Source organism: Polyodon spathula, chromosome 3 (assembly GCF_017654505.1).
Source record: "Polyodon spathula isolate WHYD16114869_AA chromosome 3, ASM1765450v1, whole genome shotgun sequence".
NCBI lineage: Eukaryota > Metazoa > Chordata > Actinopteri > Acipenseriformes > Polyodontidae > Polyodon > Polyodon spathula.
In genome coordinates this window covers 40,985,815-41,007,943 of record NC_054536.1, presented here as the reverse complement: position 1 = coordinate 41,007,943, position 22,129 = coordinate 40,985,815, and the positions used below count along the sequence as shown (strand labels likewise).

General features: G+C 38.4%; 1 protein-coding gene across 5 annotated transcripts in view; it reads left to right on the top strand.

The window, feature by feature from the left end:
- LOC121313091 (solute carrier family 12 member 7-like) overlaps nt 1–22,129 on the top strand; it is a 94,535-nt gene that overhangs the window by 58,426 nt on the left and 13,980 nt on the right. For all 5 annotated transcript variants that reach the window (XM_041245249.1, XM_041245251.1, XM_041245250.1 and 2 more), the window contains 12 exons: nt 44–142; nt 727–784; nt 6,397–6,571; nt 7,517–7,635; nt 12,248–12,346; nt 12,618–12,737; nt 13,934–14,038; nt 14,408–14,576; nt 18,057–18,252; nt 19,154–19,323; nt 19,526–19,657; nt 19,988–20,095. In XM_041245249.1, the coding sequence (XP_041101183.1) occupies nt 44–142; nt 727–784; nt 6,397–6,571; nt 7,517–7,635; nt 12,248–12,346; nt 12,618–12,737; nt 13,934–14,038; nt 14,408–14,576; nt 18,057–18,252; nt 19,154–19,323; nt 19,526–19,657; nt 19,988–20,095 (1,550 nt within the window). The remainder of the gene's footprint in view (nt 1–43; nt 143–726; nt 785–6,396; nt 6,572–7,516; nt 7,636–12,247; nt 12,347–12,617; nt 12,738–13,933; nt 14,039–14,407; nt 14,577–18,056; nt 18,253–19,153; nt 19,324–19,525; nt 19,658–19,987; nt 20,096–22,129) is intronic.

Below are 22,129 nucleotides of genomic sequence, written 5' to 3'. Positions count from 1 at the left end.
TTTTTTCTTGTTTCTATGTAAAATGAATGTTTTGTTTCTTCAGGTATCATGGCAGGTTCTAACAGATCAGGCGATCTTAAGGATGCTCAGAAGTCCATCCCTGTTGGCACTATTATGGCAATAGCAACCACCTCATTTATTTGTATCCTTTGAAATAATCATTCTGCCGGTCTTACTGTTTTTATATTTTGGAGAATTGTATTTGAATTCCAAGTACAGCAAATATTCAAAGTTTGCACCCAGGTTTTAGTAGGGAGCAGTAGTGGTAGCATTTTAAATTGGCATTAGTTACACAGGTATGCTGTATAGTTGTCCACACATGCTAGGCTTGCCCTCATTTTTCAGAATCAAAAAAAGTACTGCTTCTGTTTGAAATCAGGTTCCTTGAAAAAGTGGGGGCAACTTTGCACTGAATTTTGTAGCACCTATTTTTTTGTAATACTGGTAATTGATAATTCGTTAAAGTGCAACATTTTTTTTAACCAAGCACTAGAGTTGAATAGTCGGCACTATTATAAATTATTTATTTGATAATATCTGGTGCTCTATTTGCATACATAATATTTACTGTTTTGTGCACTACATTTCAAAACCAGTTGGATGTTTTTTTTTTTTTTTAATATATGTCTATAATGTCATTTATGTGACAATATAACCACAAATTCACTTTTGTTTAAACTATTTTATATATTTTTAAACAGTTTATACCTTTATTAACTAAAACAGATATGTCTTGTGTTATATTGTTTGGTGCTTGCATTGAAGGTGTGGTTTTAAGAGACAAGTAAGAGAAATTAAATTTTTTATTTGTAAAAGCATGTTTAACTACTCATAGTTATGCGACAAACTACATAACTCACAAAAAATGGAATGGCTCCAATCACTATGCAGTGGGAGTTCTGTTTCTATTGTTGATTTATAGTATACAAGATTATAGCATGTACTTTTATGTAGGGGTGTGCTGATTATTGACAGAAGTATTTGTCAACAGGCATAAATCAACACACCTATTTTTTAATGTGTTGATTTCAAAACAAGAAAACATATCATAACCCTGGTTCCCTGAATTAGAAATGTAACCATTACTGTATGGGTATTTACCTTGTGAGGACCCCAAACCTGATCAAAATTATACCAAAACTTTGGGTAGCACCTGTGATGCAGTCATGCCCTCCCCAGGGTGCATAAGAAGACTGCATGCCCAGATCCCAGCATCATTTTTCCTTCAAGCATGCTGCAATCATTGACCCAGGCACCTTGAAGGTTGATGGTTACATTTCTATTTCAGGGAACCAGGGTTATAATAATAACCTAATGTTCCCTGTCAAGTACGAAATGTAACCATTACCATATGGGTGAATGTACCAAAGCTGTCACAAGGTAATGTTGCTTAACGACTGGAATGCTACAAAGCTGAAGGGTACCTTGAGCGATACCGTACGGAACCACAGTAACAAGTAGCTAGAGCTGAAACATTTGAGGGAGAAACTCGCCTAATTGTGTTGTAAGGGTCGACCCTGAAGCCACCCTCAATACTCGAGTTCCAAAGCCAGGGTTTTGGGGATTCATGGCATTCAGTCGATTAGAACCTTGTAAATGTATGGGGAGGAGCCCACACCACTGCACTGGAAATGTCCTTGACAGATGCACCCTGAAATAAAGCCTACGAAGTTGCCAGGCCCCTGGTGGAATGGGCAGTGAGAATTTCTGGAGGTGGCAAGTTGGTTGGCTCGCTCATAGGCAGTCTTGACTGCATCTGTTACCCATTTAGATAGCCTCTGCTTAGACAGGGCTTTACCATGGGACTTCACCCCATAATAGACAAAAAACTGTGTTCTTTTTTTTTTTTTGTTGTGTTTTTTTTTTAATTTAGAATTTCCAACTATTTTTACCCCCCATTTTTCTTCGTTTGGAATGCTATTATTATTATTATTATTTATTATTTATTATTTTATTTTGCTTCACCGCAGCGATTCCCCACACAAGTCAGGGACCCGAGGCTCAGTGGGCATCCTCCTATCCCTTGAGCCAATCGAGCCAGTCTTTTTACACCCAGGAAACAAGAGTGGATGCTTGCAGGCTACCAGCCTCTGGAGGACAAAGACCAGCTCAGCAAACCTCTGCCCCCAAGCTCACTCGGCGCCTGGCCTGTAGGGGTCGCCGCAGAGTGGTGAGAAAGCCAGATCCCACCTCCCCAACCCCAGGAGCGCCAAAGCTAATGCGGCTCCCCCGGAGTCCCCAGCAAAGACCGTCGGGCATCTTTCAGATGTGGTGTCTGCCTCGTGGGTTCGACCCCACGACTTGTCCAATGGCAATTTTTGAAGGACCTGTTTGATGAGGTGAAATCCCCCTCTAATTGAAGGTCTATCCGGCAGCTATTTCAGCTTGCCATGTTAAGATTGAGTCTCCCCAGGAGCTCACTTCCTGGCAGTGTAATTTTTTTAAAGGGGCTCGGTGGCTTCAGTTGCATATGGATGACACTTGTTCATCACTGGAGGCTAAACATGTTGCTAAGGCACTCCATTTGCGCCCCTGCATTCAGCTGAGTTGAATTTTTGTTATAATTTAAAGTGGCTTTCTTGCTTGCTATCATCTCAACAAAGCAGGTGAGATACAGGAATTCTCGACAGCGAAAGCCTGCTTAACTTTGAAAAAGGCCAGGACAAAGAAAATGCTCTTACCAATCCTGCATTTTTGCAAAAAACTATCATGGCACTCCATGTCAACTGTAGTATTAGGGTGTTTTGAGGGTGTTACTTCCTGGGTTTAACCCTTAGTGGTCCATTTATTCAGCGCTTGTCAGGCGTCTCAGGTCCAATTTATTTTCACATGCGTGGTTTAAATTGTTATTTTTTTTTTTCCCCAGAGTAAAACAGGTTTAACCCTTTGCAGTCCATTTATTGTATTCTGCGGCTGTCAGGCTGGTCCAGTCCAATTAATTTTTGTGAACAACATAAATTTAAGATCACGTGCTTTTCAAATTGAAATGCACGACACAGTTTGCTTTAAAACTGAAACAAACGAAAAGCAGTTCATTGTTTCCAAAGGGTACGGTATACAATGACAACATGTATGTTTCTGGTTTAATAATTATATTATAATTTGTAATTAATATATATATATATATATATATATATATATATATATATATATATATATATATATATATATATATATATATATATATATATATATATATAAAAAAAAATCAGGCAAACATTGAAAACAGTAACAGAATGTCACAAAATTTGAGTTTTTGCTTTATTATATTACCTGTAGAATAATCAGACAGGTACAAAACTTTTTACAAATCAATTACACACTACTACAAAAAAAAAAAACTATTTTTCATCAATGTTGTAACTATTTACACCAGGCAAGGTTTACAAACAAAAGAAGGCATTTAGTTACAGAAATTATCTGTATGTGTACATGGTATGGTATCTTTCAAAACAGTCACCTGGGTGTAACCCTGGCTGCCTTGAGCATGTTTTGCAGAAGCATACAGTCTCTCTCCTCCCCCCTTTTGCCTTTCTGTCATTGCACACTGCACAGTCTTTGGTGCTCTTCGATTCATTTTTGGAAATGAAATGTGGCTTTCCATTCCATTTAAATTCTTGATGAAAATGGCATGTCAGGTCTCAACATGGAGTCTGTTGTTGGGCTACCAAAGTAAGGAGCAATAGCAGAGACATAACCAGTTTCACAGTCAGCTAAAACAAACACACGCATCCCCACTTGGTAGGCTTCTGAGGGTTGTAGCTCTTGAAGATAATCTTTCCTTTGAAGCCAACGGCATCAATGCAAATGTCTCTACCTGGGAAAAATAACTCGCAGCATTTTGTGTCTATGTAGCTGACCATATTCCTGACCTTTTGTCCTCTGCTAACAAAAGCAGCCTGAGGCACCTGGGTGGGGGGAGGTCAAAGGTGCAGCATCCAAAAGATTTGCAAGAAACGTGATCTCTTCAATACATCTTTGAAAAACTTCATTCTGTTAGCCCATTCCTCTGAGAAATATTCTTTTATGTCCTTTTTTGCATTCAGTCCCATATTCAGCAGAACACCAAAAAATGCCTTCATCTCTTTTAACGTAACAGAATTATGATGCAGCGGTCCCGTTAGTTTTACAGTCGCATATCTATTGGTTTCATTTACAATTTCAGTAAACAAAGCATTCGTGAAAAAAAAGTGAAAAAATTCAAAGTGCAGTTCTCAAAGTAGTACTCCCTAGATATCCTTTATTTACCACAGTAAATTAGAGTTTGCTCTTACCGATGCACGTCTCGATTCGCCCTCCGGCTGTGCGTCTGGTTCGTGGTCACTTTCCTCGGAGTCCTAGGTAAGAGAAATATTTACTTCCTCGTCACTAGATTTATCAAAATCCTCATCCAAACTGCTTTCATCTGTACGTTCTGCCTCATCCATCATCTGTGCAAGTTCTTCAGGCTGCCTTGACTTTCTCTGTCTTCTCTGTGCCATTCTCACTGTGCATCTCAGTCTCCATCTGTTCAATTCGGCTTTGCCCAGCCTGTACATGGTCTATTTGGCTGTCTCCACCTTCTTTCCGATCAGAGACGATTAGAGAACGCCTTGCCTCAGCTTTTTCCGGCTTAAACGCAACACATACTGTGTTAGATCATGTTTTTTTTACTGGATTTTTACGATGTCGGACCAGGTCCGACGTAGGACCGCAAAGGGTTAAAAGGAACTGCATAGCAAAAGGACACTCAGTACTGCATCTCCAGCCAATCCCCACCCCTTGTTCGCTGTAGTCATAGCCGTGCATACTGATAAATGCTCTCCTGATCACTCGTTTTATCACAAAACTCTTCAATAATGCGATCCAAGTCATAATGCTCTGCAAATGTCTGTGTCTTTGAGCACTGAAGACAGAAGCTTCTCTCAACCATTGAAAGGGTTTCTCATTTTTTTCCGGAGAAAAAACGACTAGAGACCTGTGCTTGATGTCTTTTTGATGCAGGCAGGGTCTGAAATCGGACTGGAAAGGGGAAATTGTAATGTCGGACCATGTTACTTAGTAAAGCCAGGTTGTTCAGTTTGTACCCTGACTCCCATCCTCTACAATAATTGCATATGGTGTCAGAGTGAGCGGAAAAGAACAAAAAAGCAGTTCAATCTCAAAAAATAAACAAATGGGGAAGAGTTAAGTAAACACACAGGCTTGCAGTAGATGCAGGACTAAGATGGCAGCGTTATTTTCCAATAATGCCACCGGAAAAGTTTCCTTTCAGTAAAACTGAAGACTGGCCGAAATGGATTTGCCGATTTGAGCAATTTAGAGAAGCTTCAGGTTTACTTGAAAAAGATTCACATATTCAATTGAACACATTAATTTACGCTATGGGAGATGAAGCTGACGATATCTTGGGCTCCCTACATTTATCAGAAGACAACAAGAAACCTATGAAGTTGGATGCTAATTCTGGATTCTGGCAGTTAAAACTTGCTAAAGAATCAGCATTACTGACATCTTTTATTATGTATTTGTCAAATGGCCTGGAGGGAATACTCTCGCATGCTGATGACATCCTGATTTATGGGGGGGAGTCGAGAAGAACATGACATACATCTGAACAACGCACTTCAAGAGACTGCAGGAGGCAGGTCTTGCTCTCAGTGGGTTATTGTTCATGTTACTTAATAAAGCCAGGTTGTTTAGTTTATACTCCGACTCCCATCCTCTTGAATAATTGCACATCAACCAGTCTATGGAGTTGGAGGCTTTCTATCCATCTTCTTTCCAGTCTGACAGAGATAGACAACGCCATACACTGCCCAGTTCGGGCCCTGGCGTACTATTTTGACACAAAATTGGAGCATCAGCTTGTACTTGCACTGAACTGCTCCATACCTTTCCCTGAAATAGAAATGTAACCATTAACTTTCATAGTTGCTGCGTCCATGATTGTAGCAGACTTAAGGAAAAATAGCTGTGAGATTTGTGACTGCAGTCCTTTTGATCCCTCAAGGGAGGGGCCATAACTGTCACAGGCTCAAAGAGCAGCTTTTTGATATACAATTTTCACACTAGATTCGGGTCTTTAGGAGGTAAATAACCCATTCTGGTAATAGTTACATTTCTATTTCAGGGAACCAGGGAGGTTATATATAATATTCAGGATTCGGGTCTTTAGGAGGTAAATACCCATTCGGTAATAGTTACATTTCTATTTCAGGGAACCGGGGTTATGATAATAACCTAAGCTTTTTTTTTTTTTTTTTTTTTATTCCTCCTTGTGCCCTCCCTCTGGTAACCTGAAATTCCAACAGGGCAAATCCTCCCTTCTCTTACTCTGCTTAAACCAACCTGACATACACCCTTTGGGACAACTTTAACGTATAATATTAATGTTTGTTTGTTTGTTTCTGAAAGGTTTGGGGAGGCAGTGAGCGGGAATCTGGTGATTGGTATTTTATCGTGGCCCTCACCGTGGGTGATTGTCATTGGCTCGTTCTTCTCCACGTGCGGAGCTGGTCTGCAGAGTCTTACAGGAGCACCTCGTCTGCTGCAGGCCATTGCGAGAGACGGAATAGTGCCTTTTCTACAAGTAAGAGAAAATTGACTGGTATATATTTTTTTCCAGTTTCAATCAATCAGCCAATCTTTATTTCTTATATAGCACATTTTGCGATGACCCACCTCCAAGTGCTTACACATTTAAAATAAAGCGATAGATAGATAGATAGATAGATAGATAGATATAACAGTATACAAAACAATTTGAAGAAATAGTAAAAATATAACATTATAAAATACCCCTTTAAATTACATACATCAAAATTGTGTTTTTGATCTAACTTTAAAAAAACATCTCTCAAAAGGTACATCATTTACAAATAACTAAATACTATAAAATACGATAATAAATTCCCCTTTAAAATACATTTGCTAAAATTAAAATGTGTTTTTAATATCACTTTAAAAGCATGAAGAGATGGTGCCTCCCTTACAAATTGCAGCTGAATGCTCTGCCACCTGCCTTCTTTCTCTGTATCCGTGGAATACTGAGCAAACCTTCATCTTGTGATCAAAGAGAGCGACTAGGGTCAGCAAAACTTTTAGCCATAGGGGAAAAAGGCCATTTAAAGCTTTAAGTTAGAAGCAGGACTTTCAAATCAGTCATGAACTGTGCATGAATCCAATGTAAGGCTGCTAACACAAAGGATATGTGTTCTTGGTTCTTTGTTCTTGTTAAAACTCTGGCAGTAGCATTTTTCACAAGCTGCAATCGAGATACATCGTGACTTGAAATACCAGAGACAAGATCATTTAAAAATTCAATCCTTGATGTTATAAATACATGCATCAGTCTCTCAGCATGCAGCAGAGTAAGACTTTGTAAGTAAGTCTTTGTTTGGCTGTATTTCTTAAATGAAATAAAGACACTTTAGTAACAGTCCTAATGTGTGGCTCGAAAAAAAGGTGCTGAATCAAAAATGCATTATAAATCTGCATGAAGAATATAATTTTTTTTTCTGCTCCTCATATTTAGGTGTTTGGCCACGGTAAAGCAAATGGAGAACCGACCTGGGCTTTGCTGCTCACTGCAGCCATATGTGAAATAGGGATTCTGATAGCATCTCTTGACAGTGTAGCACCCATTCTCTCAATGTAAGTATTCACTGTCTAAACAGTAAGTAAGAAATAACACACATGAAGGTGTGGATTGTACTGATGGCAGTTGCCATTACATTCTAGTGCATTTGAAAATATTTTTTTATTCGCAAATTCAATTAAGAGCCAAAAAGGTGGTGCATGTGCTGTATACAGTGTGTGAAGAACATTAAAGAGCATTATACAGTCATAATTGGGATATCCATTACCAAGATACACGTCAGCTGCCTTTTACCACCCTTGTATTAAGAAAAACGTCAATCTCCATTATATATATATATATATATATATAAAAATGTAACAAATTAATGCACTTACCTGTCACACACGATTTCCGACTCCGTCACCAGTTTTCTGATACAAAGCCCATCTCTTCAATTCAATTTATCCGCCAAATTGTTCAGTCGCCATTGTGCAGTGTCTTTATTGTGCAGTTACACAGTGCTTCCTCCAATTTCACATGATGAAAATGCAGGAAAAACTAAGCGAACAAGACAAGCTGTGGTATTGTAAAAGTTCACCATTAAACAGTTTCAGATCTTTAGCGGTGACATTAGGGCCTTACCGAGCACTATAGTCTACAATTTTGAATACTGACTGGATACTGTTAATTCTGGAAACTGGCGTTTTTTAATCTTTTGCTAAATTGCATTTTACGTTTTACACAGTTCTGTGCATGGATGACATTTTGATTTCATTTTTCTGTTGGGTCATTAACGGGGAATTTTAGATACTGCTACAATACATACCGGATTTAAAAGTATGTACTATACTACAGTCCATGTGTCCACAGTCATCTCTTTTGGCAAGTGATGTTTTCAGAATCATATGGTTCTAAATTAAAATACTGTTGTTGAAAATATAGTACTGTATCAACAAAACCAACTAAATTTTGTTGGCACCTGAGCGTACTCCACAAAGCTTTCAAATTAGACTTTACATGTAGAATCTACACAAACTACTCCACATTGATAAAGTTAAAAAATACATATAGAATATAAATAAGTAAGATTTACAGAGAAAAACAGATTAATCTCATATGCATAAGTATTCAGCCCCTTTGCTACTGCAGCCATAAATCAACTCAGGTGCAAATTGTTTGTTTGAAAGGTCATCTTATCTTAAAGCACATGGAGTTTGTGAACAAATGTAATACCGATCCACAAAAAGGGAAACAAAACTGAACCAGGTAACTACAGACCAGTAAGCCTGACTTCTATTATATGCAAACTTATGGAAACTATAATAAGAGCCAAAATGGAAAATTACTTATATGGTAACAGGGTACTGGGAGACAGTCAACATGGTTTTAGGAAAGGGAGATCGTGCCTAACTAACTTGCTTGATTTTTTTGAGGATGCAACATCCATAATGGATAATTGCAAAGCATATGACATGGTTTATTTAGATTTCCAGAAAGCTTTTGACAAAGTCCCGCACAAAAAATTAATTCTCAAACTGAACGCAGTTGGGATTCAAGGAAACACATGTACATGGATTAGGGAGTGGTTAACATGTAGAAAACAGAAAGTACTGATTAGAGGAAAAACCTCAGAATGGAGTGTGGTAACCAGCGGTGTACCACAGGGATCAGTATTAGGTCCTCTGCTATTCCTAATCTACATTAATGATTTAGATTCTGGTATAGTAAGCAAACTTGTTAAATTTGCAGACGACACAAAAGTAGGAGGAGTGGCAAACACTGTTGCAGCAGCAAAGGTCATTCAAAATGATCTAGACAAGATTCAGAACTGGGCAGACACATGGCAAATGACATTTAATAGAGAAAAGTGTAAGGTACTGCACGCAGGAAATAAAAATGTACATTGTAAATATCATATGGGAGATATTGAAATTGGAGAAGGAATCTATGAAAAAGACCTAGGAGTTTTTGTTGACTCAGAAATGTCTTCATCTAGACAATGTGGGGAAGCTATAAAAAAGGCTAACAAGATGCTCGGATACATTGTGAAAAGTGTTGAATTTAAATCAAGGGAAGTAATGTTAAAACTGTACAATGCACTAGTAAGACCTCATCTTGAATATTGTGTTCAGTTCTGGTCACCTCGCTATAAAAAAGATATTGCTGCTCTAGAAAGAGTGCAAAGAAGAGCGACCAGAATTATTCCGGGCTTAAAAGGCATGTCATATGCAGACAGGCTAAAAGAATTGAATCTGTTCAGTCTTGAACAAAGAAGACTACGTGGCGACCTAATTCAAGCATTCAAAATTCTAAAAGGTATTGACAGTGTCGACCCAAGGGACTTTTTCAGCCTGAAAAAAGAAACAAGGACCAGGGGTCACAAATGGAGTTTAGAAAAAGGGGCATTCAGAACAGAAAATAGGAGACACTTTTTTACACAGAGAATTGTGAGGGTCTGGAATCAACTCCCCAGTAATGTTGTTGAAGCTGACACACTGGGATCCTTCAAGAAGCTGCTTGATGAGATTTTGGGATCAATAAGCTACTAACAACCAAACGAGCAAGATGGGCCGAATGGCCTCCTCTCGTTTGTAAACTTTCTTATGTTCTTATGTAGATGATATTGCAGACATGTGGAAAAAGGTTTTGTGGTCAGATGAGACAAAAATTTAACTTTTCAGTCTAAATTCCAAGCGTTACGTCTGGCTCAAGCCCAACACTGCACATCACCTAGTCAACACCATCCCAACTGTCAAGGGACTGTCAGGGACTGGGAAGCTTGTCAGTATAGAGGGGAGAATGGATGGTACAAAGTACAGGCGAATCCTTGATGAAAACCTGTTTGAGTTAGCCAACTCTGAACCTGGGGAGGAAATTCATTGACTCGAAGCACAAAGCCAAAGCCACACTGGTGGTTGAACAAAAGATAATTAATGTTCTTGAATGGCCCAGTCAGTCCTGACTTGAATCCAATCAAAAATTTATGGCGAGAGTTGAAGACTGCAGTCCATCGACGATCCCCAACAAACCTATCGGAACTGGAGCAATTTTCCCGTGAAGAATGGGCAAAAATGTCACCATCCTACTGTGCAAAGCTAGTAGAGACCTATCCAAAAACACTCATAGCAGTAATTGCTGCAAAATATGCTTCTAGCAAGTACTGACTTAAGGGGCTGAATACTTATGCAACCAGTAAATTTCATTTTGTAAATTTTCTTTGCAAGTTTTGCTGACATTTAACCACCTCCTCATAGAAGCGTTCAGTTTAATCACTACAAAGTCAGTTCTCGTTAAAACACACTTGAATAACACAAATTTCCTGATAGTACAACTTTTTTTTCCAAGGTCCCAGCAAAATGTAATTAATACTAATTCACTTAACATGATTTTCCTGTTAGTGCAAATTATTTAAGAGCTCTCCCAGGGAAGAAAAATGTGAATAAAACGCCCTAGTTCAAACCACTCAGTGCAAAGGATGTTAGGAAGTGTGTTTACTTGCATCCACATTTGTGCCTCTCTACTGTGTTTTAGTGCTGTTTGGGGACTACAGATTCTATGATGCATTTCAAGTTGTCATAGTGCTCACACAAAATCATGCACTATCCTTGAAGACGAAAGTGGAGGTGTTAAGTGGTGGATAATGCACCACCGTACAAGAGAAAGAAAGATGTTGCTACTACAGATTTCAACATTCCCACGTTTTCAACCATTCTAAAAAAAAGATACAATAATACAGGCTTATGAACAGAAACTAGGTGCAAGTCCTCAATGTTTCTGATTTGCTTAATACCCTGATCTAGAGGATGCCTTGTTTTTGTGGTCTAGGAATGTTCAATCAATCAATCTTTATTTTATATAGCACCTTTCATAGTGGACCACCGTCACAAAGATACAGTAAAAAAAAAAAAAAAAAAAAGCATAATACATTAAATACAGTGAAAAACAAAGCATAATAATACATTAAATACAAGGCCAGGATATGAAAATTCTAAAACATTGTGGATGAGTGTGTCATGTAGAATCATAAAAAGATACAGTGAAAGATCAGAAGTAGCAAAGACATAACAGATCAGGCTTAAGAGCATGGAAAGCAAAAGAGAACAAGTGGGTCTTGAGAGTTTATTTAAAGCTAGTAACGGTGGGAGCATCACGCACCAAAGCTGGGAGGAGAGTTCCAGAGAGTCTGAGGCATGAAGCTAGATGAGCGTTCTCCAAGTGTGGTGCACTTTTTGTTTTGGGATAACAAGCAAACCAGAGCCGGAGGAGCTCAGCTTGCAGGCAGGGACATAGCGGGTCAGCAGGTCGAAGAGGTACTCGGAACCTATGTGATGAAGGGCATTGTAGGTGAGCAGGAGAATGTTAACAGAATGGGACATGCAGGTTTCAAGTGCAGTTAATTTGCAATGTATACTTTTTAAAAGTTCACTTGCAGCCATATTGTCAATAAAACACACATTACTTTTAAATGTCTAATACTTTTAATTGTTCTAGAATTTAAATAAAAATAAAAACCGACAGTATGCATTGGTTTTAAAGTGCGATTTAATTTAGGTGAATTTTTTTAATTGCACGACTAATTGAGATGAATTTTTTAAATCGTTTGACAGCCCTTATGTGAGATTTAAATCACTGGATGAATTTGAGTGACTTACTGCCTTAACCCATAGGCATGCTCTATGTTTACAGGTTCTTCTTGATGTGCTACATGTTTGTAAACCTGGCTTGTGCTGTACAAACACTGCTTTGTACGCCTAACTGGAGACCCCGCTTCAAATTCTACCACTGGTGAGACAACAGGCTGTACATTTGTGTACTTCGGTGTTTTTAGTATAAACCACTTTCCTAAAAACATTCATCCAGCCTGAGCGTATCACTTAATTTGTGAGGAAACATGGTTGTGGACATTACTTTGAAAAAGTGTCATAGTTATGGAATGTTTTATCTTTGTCCAGATATTTGTCTAAATGCCATTATGCTTTGCATGTACATTCATCTTTCTAATCCTTTTTGTTTTATTATATTGAAGCTGTATTAATACGTTTATTTATTTCACCAGGACTCTCTCCTTCTTGGGAATGAGCCTTTGTCTTGCCTTAATGTTCATCTGTTCTTGGTACTATGCCTTGATTGCCATGTTGATTGCTGGATGTATATACAAATATATTGAATACAGAGGGTAAGAACAATTTGTTTTATTTTCTTTTATTATATTATAATATAATATGTATTTGTGTGTGTATGTATGTATGTATGTATGTATTTTTTTTTTTACACTCACAAACTGGAGAAGCAGTTCAATCTAAATCAGTATTCTCTTTGTAAAACCAATAGCATCATTGTCGCACTTATTTTCTCCTGCAAGGTTTGCCTATGCCTGGCTACTGCCATGTATTGTAGGCACAACTCTATAGGATTACATATATGTAGAGAAACACATATCCAGTTGTGCTGAAGCTTTTTTGTAGCCCTGCCCCTGTGTTTATTTATATTAATTTGTATTATTATTATTATTTAAATGTACTGTTTTGTGATTGCTTTAAATTAAGGTTTGTTATTATTGTTTGACAGCATGGATGGTGTTAAAATTCCCCATATAGCTAAACTCGTGAGAATGCATGGTCTGCAGCTAATGATTTATTGACAGATTGGCTGTCGACCACACGTATGAGAAAGCCCGTGCAGAATGTGGTCGAGGGATAAACTAGGTAATTCATAGCCAGTTAATCCCTCGGCCACGATATCAAAATCAGCAGCTTTTGCTGACCGGGGTTGATGAGAGTGGAGAGTAGGAACACAAGAGTAAGAGAGATCTAACAAAAAGAAATAACAGTTGCTATGCATACTGGAGGTGAAGCAGCACGGTATTTATTTTATTTTACGTGTTGTTTTTGTTTGTTTGACCACCATTCTGTTTTTGTTTTGTGTCCAAAGTTTTCAGTTAAAGAATTAAGAGCGCATTTGCAAATCACCTCAGCAGTACTGCCTGTATCTTCCTGGTCACCACCAAGCCATCCTGCCACAGGCGTACTTTTGCACAAATTACTGTGAATATTCGAATCTGGCGATACAAAGAGACTTCTGCCCGTCAGCCTGTGTATGAAGTTCATGGTGTCATGGTCACTAACATATTTGAATCATGTTGAAGAACCATGCAAAAAATAAAATGGCCTTTTGTAACACATGAAAAAATAAGCGGTTTGCATTTATAATGTATAATATAAAACCTATTTTGTAGTTCTTAATCTCTGTGCTGTACATTCAGTTTATAGCACTGTGTAAAAAAACAAAAAAAATGCACTGAATAATTGGACATTGATGTTGCGCTCTAATTTCATTCCAATTACATGTACATTTGTTATATTCTTCTGTTAGAGCTGAAAAGGAATGGGGTGATGGAATCCGAGGCTTGTCTCTCAATGCAGCTCGCTATGCCCTGATCAGGCTGGAGGAAGCCCAGCCTCACACAAAGAACTGGAGGTAAGCTCTTTTACTGTATGTGATGGTATGGAAAACTACATCCTTGTGCTAAGCGTGTTAACTGAACTAAACAAAACACAGGGCAGGTTCAAACATGGTTTGTCAATATCTGATATCCACAGTCTATAAATTAATTACTTACAAAAAATAAAACATTTAGCTTTGTACATCTGTTGGCATTCCTCCTCTTTGTACATCTGTTGGCATTCCTGTTTACTTTTTCAGTGCTCTTTTATACTACAAATATGCATTGCACTGTAGATCTTTTTTTTTTTTGATCCTGCACACTCCCAATAATTAGAAAAAAGCTGTTTTTTTGTTTGTTTTTTTTTTAAACAAGATTGTTGTATGTTTTACTTTTTTTTTTAGGCCCCAGCTGATGGTGTTATTGAACTTGGACTCAGAACAGAATGTTAAACATGCTAGACTTCTCTCATTTACCACACAGCTGAAGGCAGGGAAAGGACTAACCATAGTTGGGTCTGTGATTGAGGGGACATATATGGCAAAGCGCCCACAAGCAAAACAGTCTGAGCAGGTACCAGGATATTTTGGGATGTATTATCTCTGCAAAGACATTTGCAGGGTTTGTTTTTTTCATTGCTGCTACAGTCATCGTTTATTTTTGCTTTGAAGCTACCTTATAGTTCCCTATCAACTATGAAATGTTACCATTACCTACTGGGTATTTATCCTTAACAACCCTGTAACCTGAATAGATATAACAGACTGCTCGTCACAGCCTGTGATGCAGTCATGCCTGCCCCTGATGGCATGAATAGACTGCACACACAGATCTCTATATCATTTTTCCTATTATCGGATCTAAGTGAGAGAGACTATGAACAGATAAGTGTTGAATATACTTTTATCTGCTTATTCGCTTGTGTAATTACACTGTTAATGCGATTATAATTATATTTTATTACATGAATATAGTAATTGCTATTTACACGTATTATGCACTCAGCCGTGGTTTTCAGTAGTCCCTCAGCGGTCTTGTGCTCCGCGCAGTGTCTTAGGACTTTCGGTTTGCCAGAAGCGCTATAGGTGGGCACCACTATAGACTGCTTAATTTTTAACTGTAGGTCCAAACCTACCCTGTTCCCACCTGTACAATTTTGTACAACGAACGAGGTTACCACTCCAATTCACTACACTGTTGCTAGATGGTTGCTTGCAGTCTGTCCCACAGTGTTACCTGCCGCCTTGTTCTCTGCTTGCAGTACCATTGCGAAGGCTGTCACGGCTCTAACACTGGGCTTTCCCCAGTCTTAAGGCTGTATTGGTTTGCCAAAAGCTATATAGGTAGGCAGCCCTATATATTGCTTCTGTAGTAACTGTGGGTCACAGACCTGCTCTATTCCCAGCACAGTATACATACCAAACAGCGAACGAGGTTACTGCAGTGGGGGAACCACTGAACTGTATCATACGAAGTGTACCGTACCAAGTGTACCACTAAACCAGACCGTACCTAGGATATCGGACCAAGCGTACCACCACTGAGTGGAAAACCACCACTGAACAGTATTGTACAGACCGTACCACCACCGACGATGTACCACCACCAAGTCTAGCATTCACTGAACCACGCAAGGTACTTCACAGTAGTACTTGTGTTCAAGCAATGTGTGGCTGGGAACCGATCGTTAATATTGGTTTATTTTACTGTGTGCTCTGTTCAACCTCGATTCATCACCGTTCAGACTTGGTTAAAAAGGGGGGACTGTGGTACAAAAGTTATACCATCTGTAGTCCAAGACCAGCATACGGTTTCAGTTTCGCTGTTTTATGTATTTTTTAAATACAGTACCTTTGCCTGCAGCTTTGCTGCGTGTGCTGTCTGACAGCGGTACCTAGTGGCAAGTACTGTATACTGCATGCTATAAAGTACAATATATACGGGCAGCTGGCTCTTTGAGATATACATACATACATGTGTATGTTAAGGGCGAAACCCGGTGCTGTGACAAGTCTAGCTTTGCCCGGGCCAGTCTAGTTTCGCCAAGGGTTTCTGGGCAAATCCAGAAATTACCACTTTTTTTCGCCACTCGACCACGTCTAATCGAGTGAATCTAGATTGGCCCAGAACTTGAAAAAGACAACTGGCCAAAACCGTTTTTTTCAACATTTTTCACTGAATTTTGAGGCTAGCCCAAGAGAGTCTAGTTTCATACAGTGCTGGGTGAATCTGGTTCTAAATCAGTTAATCTCTGAGGAGGTGGACTCAGATAGCACAATGCCAGTGGCTCACCACTGTCTGCAGAACTTCTGCCTCTGATTAAAAGAGCTACTTAATCTGTGATCAACTAATTAGTTGATTAATCAGTCTGATTAATCTGTTAATGTATGTTCATTCTTTCATTCTTGTTATGAGTGACAGGCAGACCTTCGGAATATCGGAAAAAAAATTAACATGAGAAACCACATTGACAACAGCCAGATAGGAATAGTGATATATATAAAACCTACGTCACATTTCAGAACAATATTACCCACAACTGGAACAAGGAACATCGGAACAAAAATTAATATGAGAAACCCCACTGACACTTGAGTATAAAAAGGACAGTATTATTAATAACGTGATAACAACCAATAATAATAAGGAGTATTGAACTATCCAATTAGAGAGATGGATGCAGTTACTGGGTGGAATGCATACAGACATGTCTGACATCAATGATAAGCGCAAAACCTGCGCTTTTAAATGGCACTGAAACCGCAACAATATCTGTTGAAATGATCGAGTAATAGGTAACAAATGAAACTTAGGAGCTGACTCATGTCACGTGACTCAAGCCTAAGTTTCGGTTTGCTATAGCTTCACTTAGGAACATGTGTCAGGACATACGGTACCAGGAAGCTAGTTAATACGGTGCCTGAGATAATCATGTGAGAAGATCAGGCCCCGCCGATGCACTACGCCTGGGGTCCATACGGACCCCAAACCTAAAACAATTTGGGAAATTCAATCAGGCTACGTGGACTAGAATTATCCTTAGGTCGGCCAGGGTGTCCTCGGCTCACCACGCACCAGTGACCCCTATAGTCTGGCCGGGCGCCTCCAGGCTTGCCTGTAAGCTGCCCAGAGGTGTGTTGTCCGCCGATGCTGTAGCTCCGAGGTGGCTGCATGGTGAGTGCAGTTTGAAAAGAAGTGGTCGGCTGACAGCACACGCTTCAGAGGACAGCGTGTGTTCGTCTTCAGCTCTCCTGAGTCAGCGCATTGGTGGTAGCAGTGAGCCAAGCTTACATAATAATTGGATATCCTAAATTGGAGTAAAATAATAAAAAAATAATTGGCGACTACTAAATAAAAAATAATACTTTTTTAAATATATGCCTATTTTCAGAAACTGGATACTGGAGAGTAGTTTTTGTGAATGAGATGAGTGAGTGAATGTCACTACTCAGGTAGGCGGGTCAAACAAGCTCTTCAATCGTAGCTCTGTCTCTGTTCCCTGAAAACATAAAATTAAATATCTTTGAGATTAATTTTGTACTTTGACCGGGCATTGTTGGGTGCTCCTAGGTCTGCCCTGTTTGTCTGCTGTATAATACAGATGAGGTGCATCACTCCAAATGCCTCACATTTTACAACACAGGCCCAACTTAAAAAATAAATGTTTTGTGTTTTTCTTTTATGTTGTGATCCTAGTTTTTATGTGGAATGTAATAAAAGACAAATAAAATGGTGAATAAATATAATGTATATAAAAGCAGTGTCTATGTAAGATTTTTTTTTTTTTTTTTTTAATCATAACTATTGTATGGCACCCTTTGTTTTGTATTTAAAGTAGAGCCATCACAAACTATTCTTACTTCTGTGGTATTTATCAACATTGATAGTGTTACATATAATTGCTGTGATAATTTTTTACAAATTAACAAATATTCAAATACTGAATCTTGAACAGATATCTGAACATGAATATTCCGAGTTCGTCCCAGCACTAGTTAATACACTGTTATTTTAGTTATTTAATTGTATTTATTTATTTATTTTACTTTAAAGAATGTTAAGTCTACAATGGCTGCAGAGAAGACCAAAGGTTTCTGTCACGTTGTGGTCTCTTCTAATCTACGAGATGGGGTTTCCCACCTCATCCAGTCTGCAGGCTTGGGAGGAATGAAGCACAACACTGTTCTCATGGCCTGGCCAAATTTGTGGAAACAACAAGAGGATCCCGTCTCCTGGAGGAATTTTATTGGTAGGTGCCATTCCTTTTTCCTTCTTCTGCACAAAGTTGAAAGTGAAATGTTACACTTATAACACATAACATCACATTTTGAGACAAGTGCTTGCAACTGTAGGATGCTATTAATCAAACTAAGTTGTACCTCTGGGGGATAATTTAAAAGTAAAATTATATCTGAAATGTGACAATTGCTGGATACCTAAAAGAGCATATCCGGTCAATTAGCAGGATACTGGTACAGTAGTCCCGTCGGGAAGCAAGCAAAGTGTTCTTATAACCAAAGTGTTCTCATCAACGTATGAAATTAACTCAATATGTAAAAGCAAAACAATAGGCAAGTGTATGTTAATAAACTAGAGTAACAGAGTAAACTAGAGTAACAGACAAACTAACATTAATAAAGCTAAAGCAAAACAACACGGTCAAAAAGATTAAATCGCTGTTTACTGTGAAATTAGCAGGAGGATGTGTTTCACGATGGCAGAGGCAAAAATAATGGGCGTACTTAGGGTTAACTTAACGTTAATAAACTAACTGTCAAACTAAATTAACACAGCACCCCTACACACGTCACAGCAATGCAGCAGCAATATGGAAGACATGCACAGTGTTTAACAGCATGTTGAAGCAACTCACTAGAATGAGAAACATTAAATTGCTTGACCACTTGTGACTGATTTTTTTCAAACCTTTGTGTAGCAAGAGAAACAGTGGTGCATTTTTCCATTTGTTTACATGCCATTTTGTAGCGATGCGGTGCACTGCGAAGTTCCTACTTTTTTAGCCGGAGCATTTACAATGGGAAAAGTGTTTCAACACAAGGGTGTTCCCTTAGAGAGGCGAAGTGTTCTCTTAAGAGGTGTTCCTATATGCGGATACTACCGTATTATGATTTTTCCCTTTTGAATTGCAGAGACTGTAAGGGAGACGACTGCGGCACACCAGGCTCTGCTGGTTGCTAAAAACATTGACTCATTTCCTAGCAACCAAGAGCGCTTCAGCAATGGAACCATTGATGTCTGGTGGATTGTCCATGATGGAGGACTGCTTATGTTATTGCCGTTCCTCCTTCAACAGCACAAGGTATTCAACTGTCATTTATTTCTAAAGCAGCCATGTTGGGTTTGACTATTTAGGTATTTTAAACCTATTTATTTAGCTTTGCAGTATGGATGATGTATTGATTTGAATCTCATTAAATAATGTTCAGCTTCTATATAAACCTAATTTTCTTCCGCACCCCCCCCCCCCCCCCCATTCAGTTAAAATCTTAATTTCTTTTCAGGTGTGGAGGAAATGTAAAATGCGCATATTTACTGTAGCCCAAATGGTTGATAATAATATTCAGATGAAGAAAGACTTGCAGATGTTTTTATACCACCTGAGACTTAATGCAGAGGTAGAGGTAGTTGAAATGGTAAGTTGTCATATTGTACAAATTATTGTGATTTGTGACTTTGTCACGTTGTTTTGTCCTTTTCAATGTATTATTTTTTCTGCACTCTCTTTCCAAGGGAACAATTACTATAGATATGTAAATATGTGTGTGTGTGTGTGTTTTTTTTTTTTTTTTTTTTTTTTTTTTTTAGTATTTCCAAAGCCCTTTTTTACAGCATTAGTGCCCAGTGGCAAATCTTTAGTTTGTTGATTTTTTTATAGAAAGTAAAGAAATGTGTTATTCAGTAAGTACATTTAAAAAACCATGAATGTTGTGCATTAAATACTGTTTCATTATTTTATTGATCAGCATGAAAGTGACATCTCTGCCTTCACGTATGAAAAGACTCTGGTGATGGAGCAGAGATCTCAGATGTTGAAGCAGATGCAGCTCTCCAGAAATGAAAGAGAAAGAGAGGTAACCCTACCTGCTTTATATATATATATACACACACACACACACACACACACACACACATACAGTACCAGTCAAAAGTTTGAGTACACTTGTTGGAAACTAGGCTTTTTTCATAATTGACAATGTTTTACGTTGTATACGTTTCTGTAAATACTTGAAAATGAAAACGCATATTACAATATACAAAACAGTGAGTATCAGTGTTCAAGAAAATTGAAAATTGTCTCTAAATCTTGGATTCCTCAAATAGCCACCCTTTGCCTTAATAACAGCCTCACAAACACCAGGCATTCGGTTAACAAGTTTCAGCAGGAAATCACCCGACATGTCTTCCCAGCTTTTCTGCAGCAATTTCCAGAGATGTAGGGCACTTGTGGGTAGCTTTGCTTTGACTCTTCTGTCCAGTTCGTCCCATATAAGTTCTATGGGATTGAGGTCTGGAGACTGGGCAGGCCAGGTCATTAGATTCAGTTGTCCTTCACTTTCCTTCTTCGCCAGATAGTTCTTGCACAACTTTGAGGTGTGTTTCGGGTCATTATCTTGTTGAAGCATGAAGGACTGCCCAACTAGCTGTAATCCTGATGGAATGGCAGGCCTCTGAATTATGGTATGATAGCCATGCTGGTTGAGCTTGCCATGGACTTGGTAAAGATCACCAACTCTGTCACCAGCAAAGCAACCCCAGACCATGACACTGCCTCCACCATGCTTTACAGTTTGAACCACACATGCAGAACTCATGCGCTTACCCTCTCTGTGTCTTACAAATACTCGGCGGTTGGACCCAAATATTTAAAATTTTGATTCATCGGTCCATAAGACCAACTTTCACTCCTCAAGCATCCAGTTTCTGTGTTTTTTGGCCCAGGCAAGTCTCTTCCTCATATTCTGCACTCTTAACAATGGTTTCTTTGCAGCAATTCTTCCAGTTAGGACAGCTTCACGCAATCTCCTCTGAACAGCTGATGTTGAAACATCTCTATTTCTAGTAGCATTTAGCTGAGCTTGTATTTCAGGGGCAGTTAATTGCCGATTTCACAGACTTGTGACTCGAATGAACTTGTTCTCTGATTCTGAGGTCACCCTTGGCCTGCCTGACCTTGTTCGGTCCACGATTTCTTCAAATCGTTTGATGGTCTTGGCCATAGCAGTTACAGACACTTGCGAAGTTCCTGCGATTTGTCTTAAAGATTGACCTTCATTTCATAAAGTAATTACAGGCTGTCTTTTTTATTTGCTTAACTGAGCGTATTTTGCCATTTTCTGCTCCCTTATATTCAGGAATGACAAACTTGTGCCTATGCTACCTATATTTATAGTAATCATGGACCCTCACCTGTTACCATTAATTGATGACAAAAGGTTAATTAGGTAACATGCTACTTAACTCGGAGAACATCTAACAAAGACACTTTTTATACTTAGGCCAGTGTTCTAACACAGTGTTATTCACATTTCAGACTTTTAACTAACTTGAGCTTCAGACTGAAATCCCCTTGCTTTGGGTGACCATTTCATTGAAATTCACAAGATTTACATTTTCATTTAAAAATTAAATTTGTGAATGCAATTCACTTATGATTATCAGCTTATATAAGTACATGTATCACATAATGAAATATTAAGTATTTATAGACAAGTTTATACAGTTAAAAGCATAGATAATCATGAAAAGCAGGTGTACTCAAACTTTTGACTGGTACTGTGTGTGTGTGTGTGTGTGTGTGTGTGTGTGTGTGTGTGTGTGTGTGTGTGTGTGTGTATATATATATATATATATATATATATATATATATATATAATATATATATACTCGCGTGTATCAAATCAACAGCAGAGACTTCCATGCACAGTGAACAAGATTAAAAAATTGTTGTTTTTTGGTGGGGGGATGAGTAAAAAAGCTTTTAAATGTGGATCATTGAATATGAAATCATTGGATTACACAAATTCATCAATGTTTTTTTTTTTTATTTAATAAAAAATGCAACAATAAAAGATTAATACAAGGACTGAAGCGGTTATAATTATTAT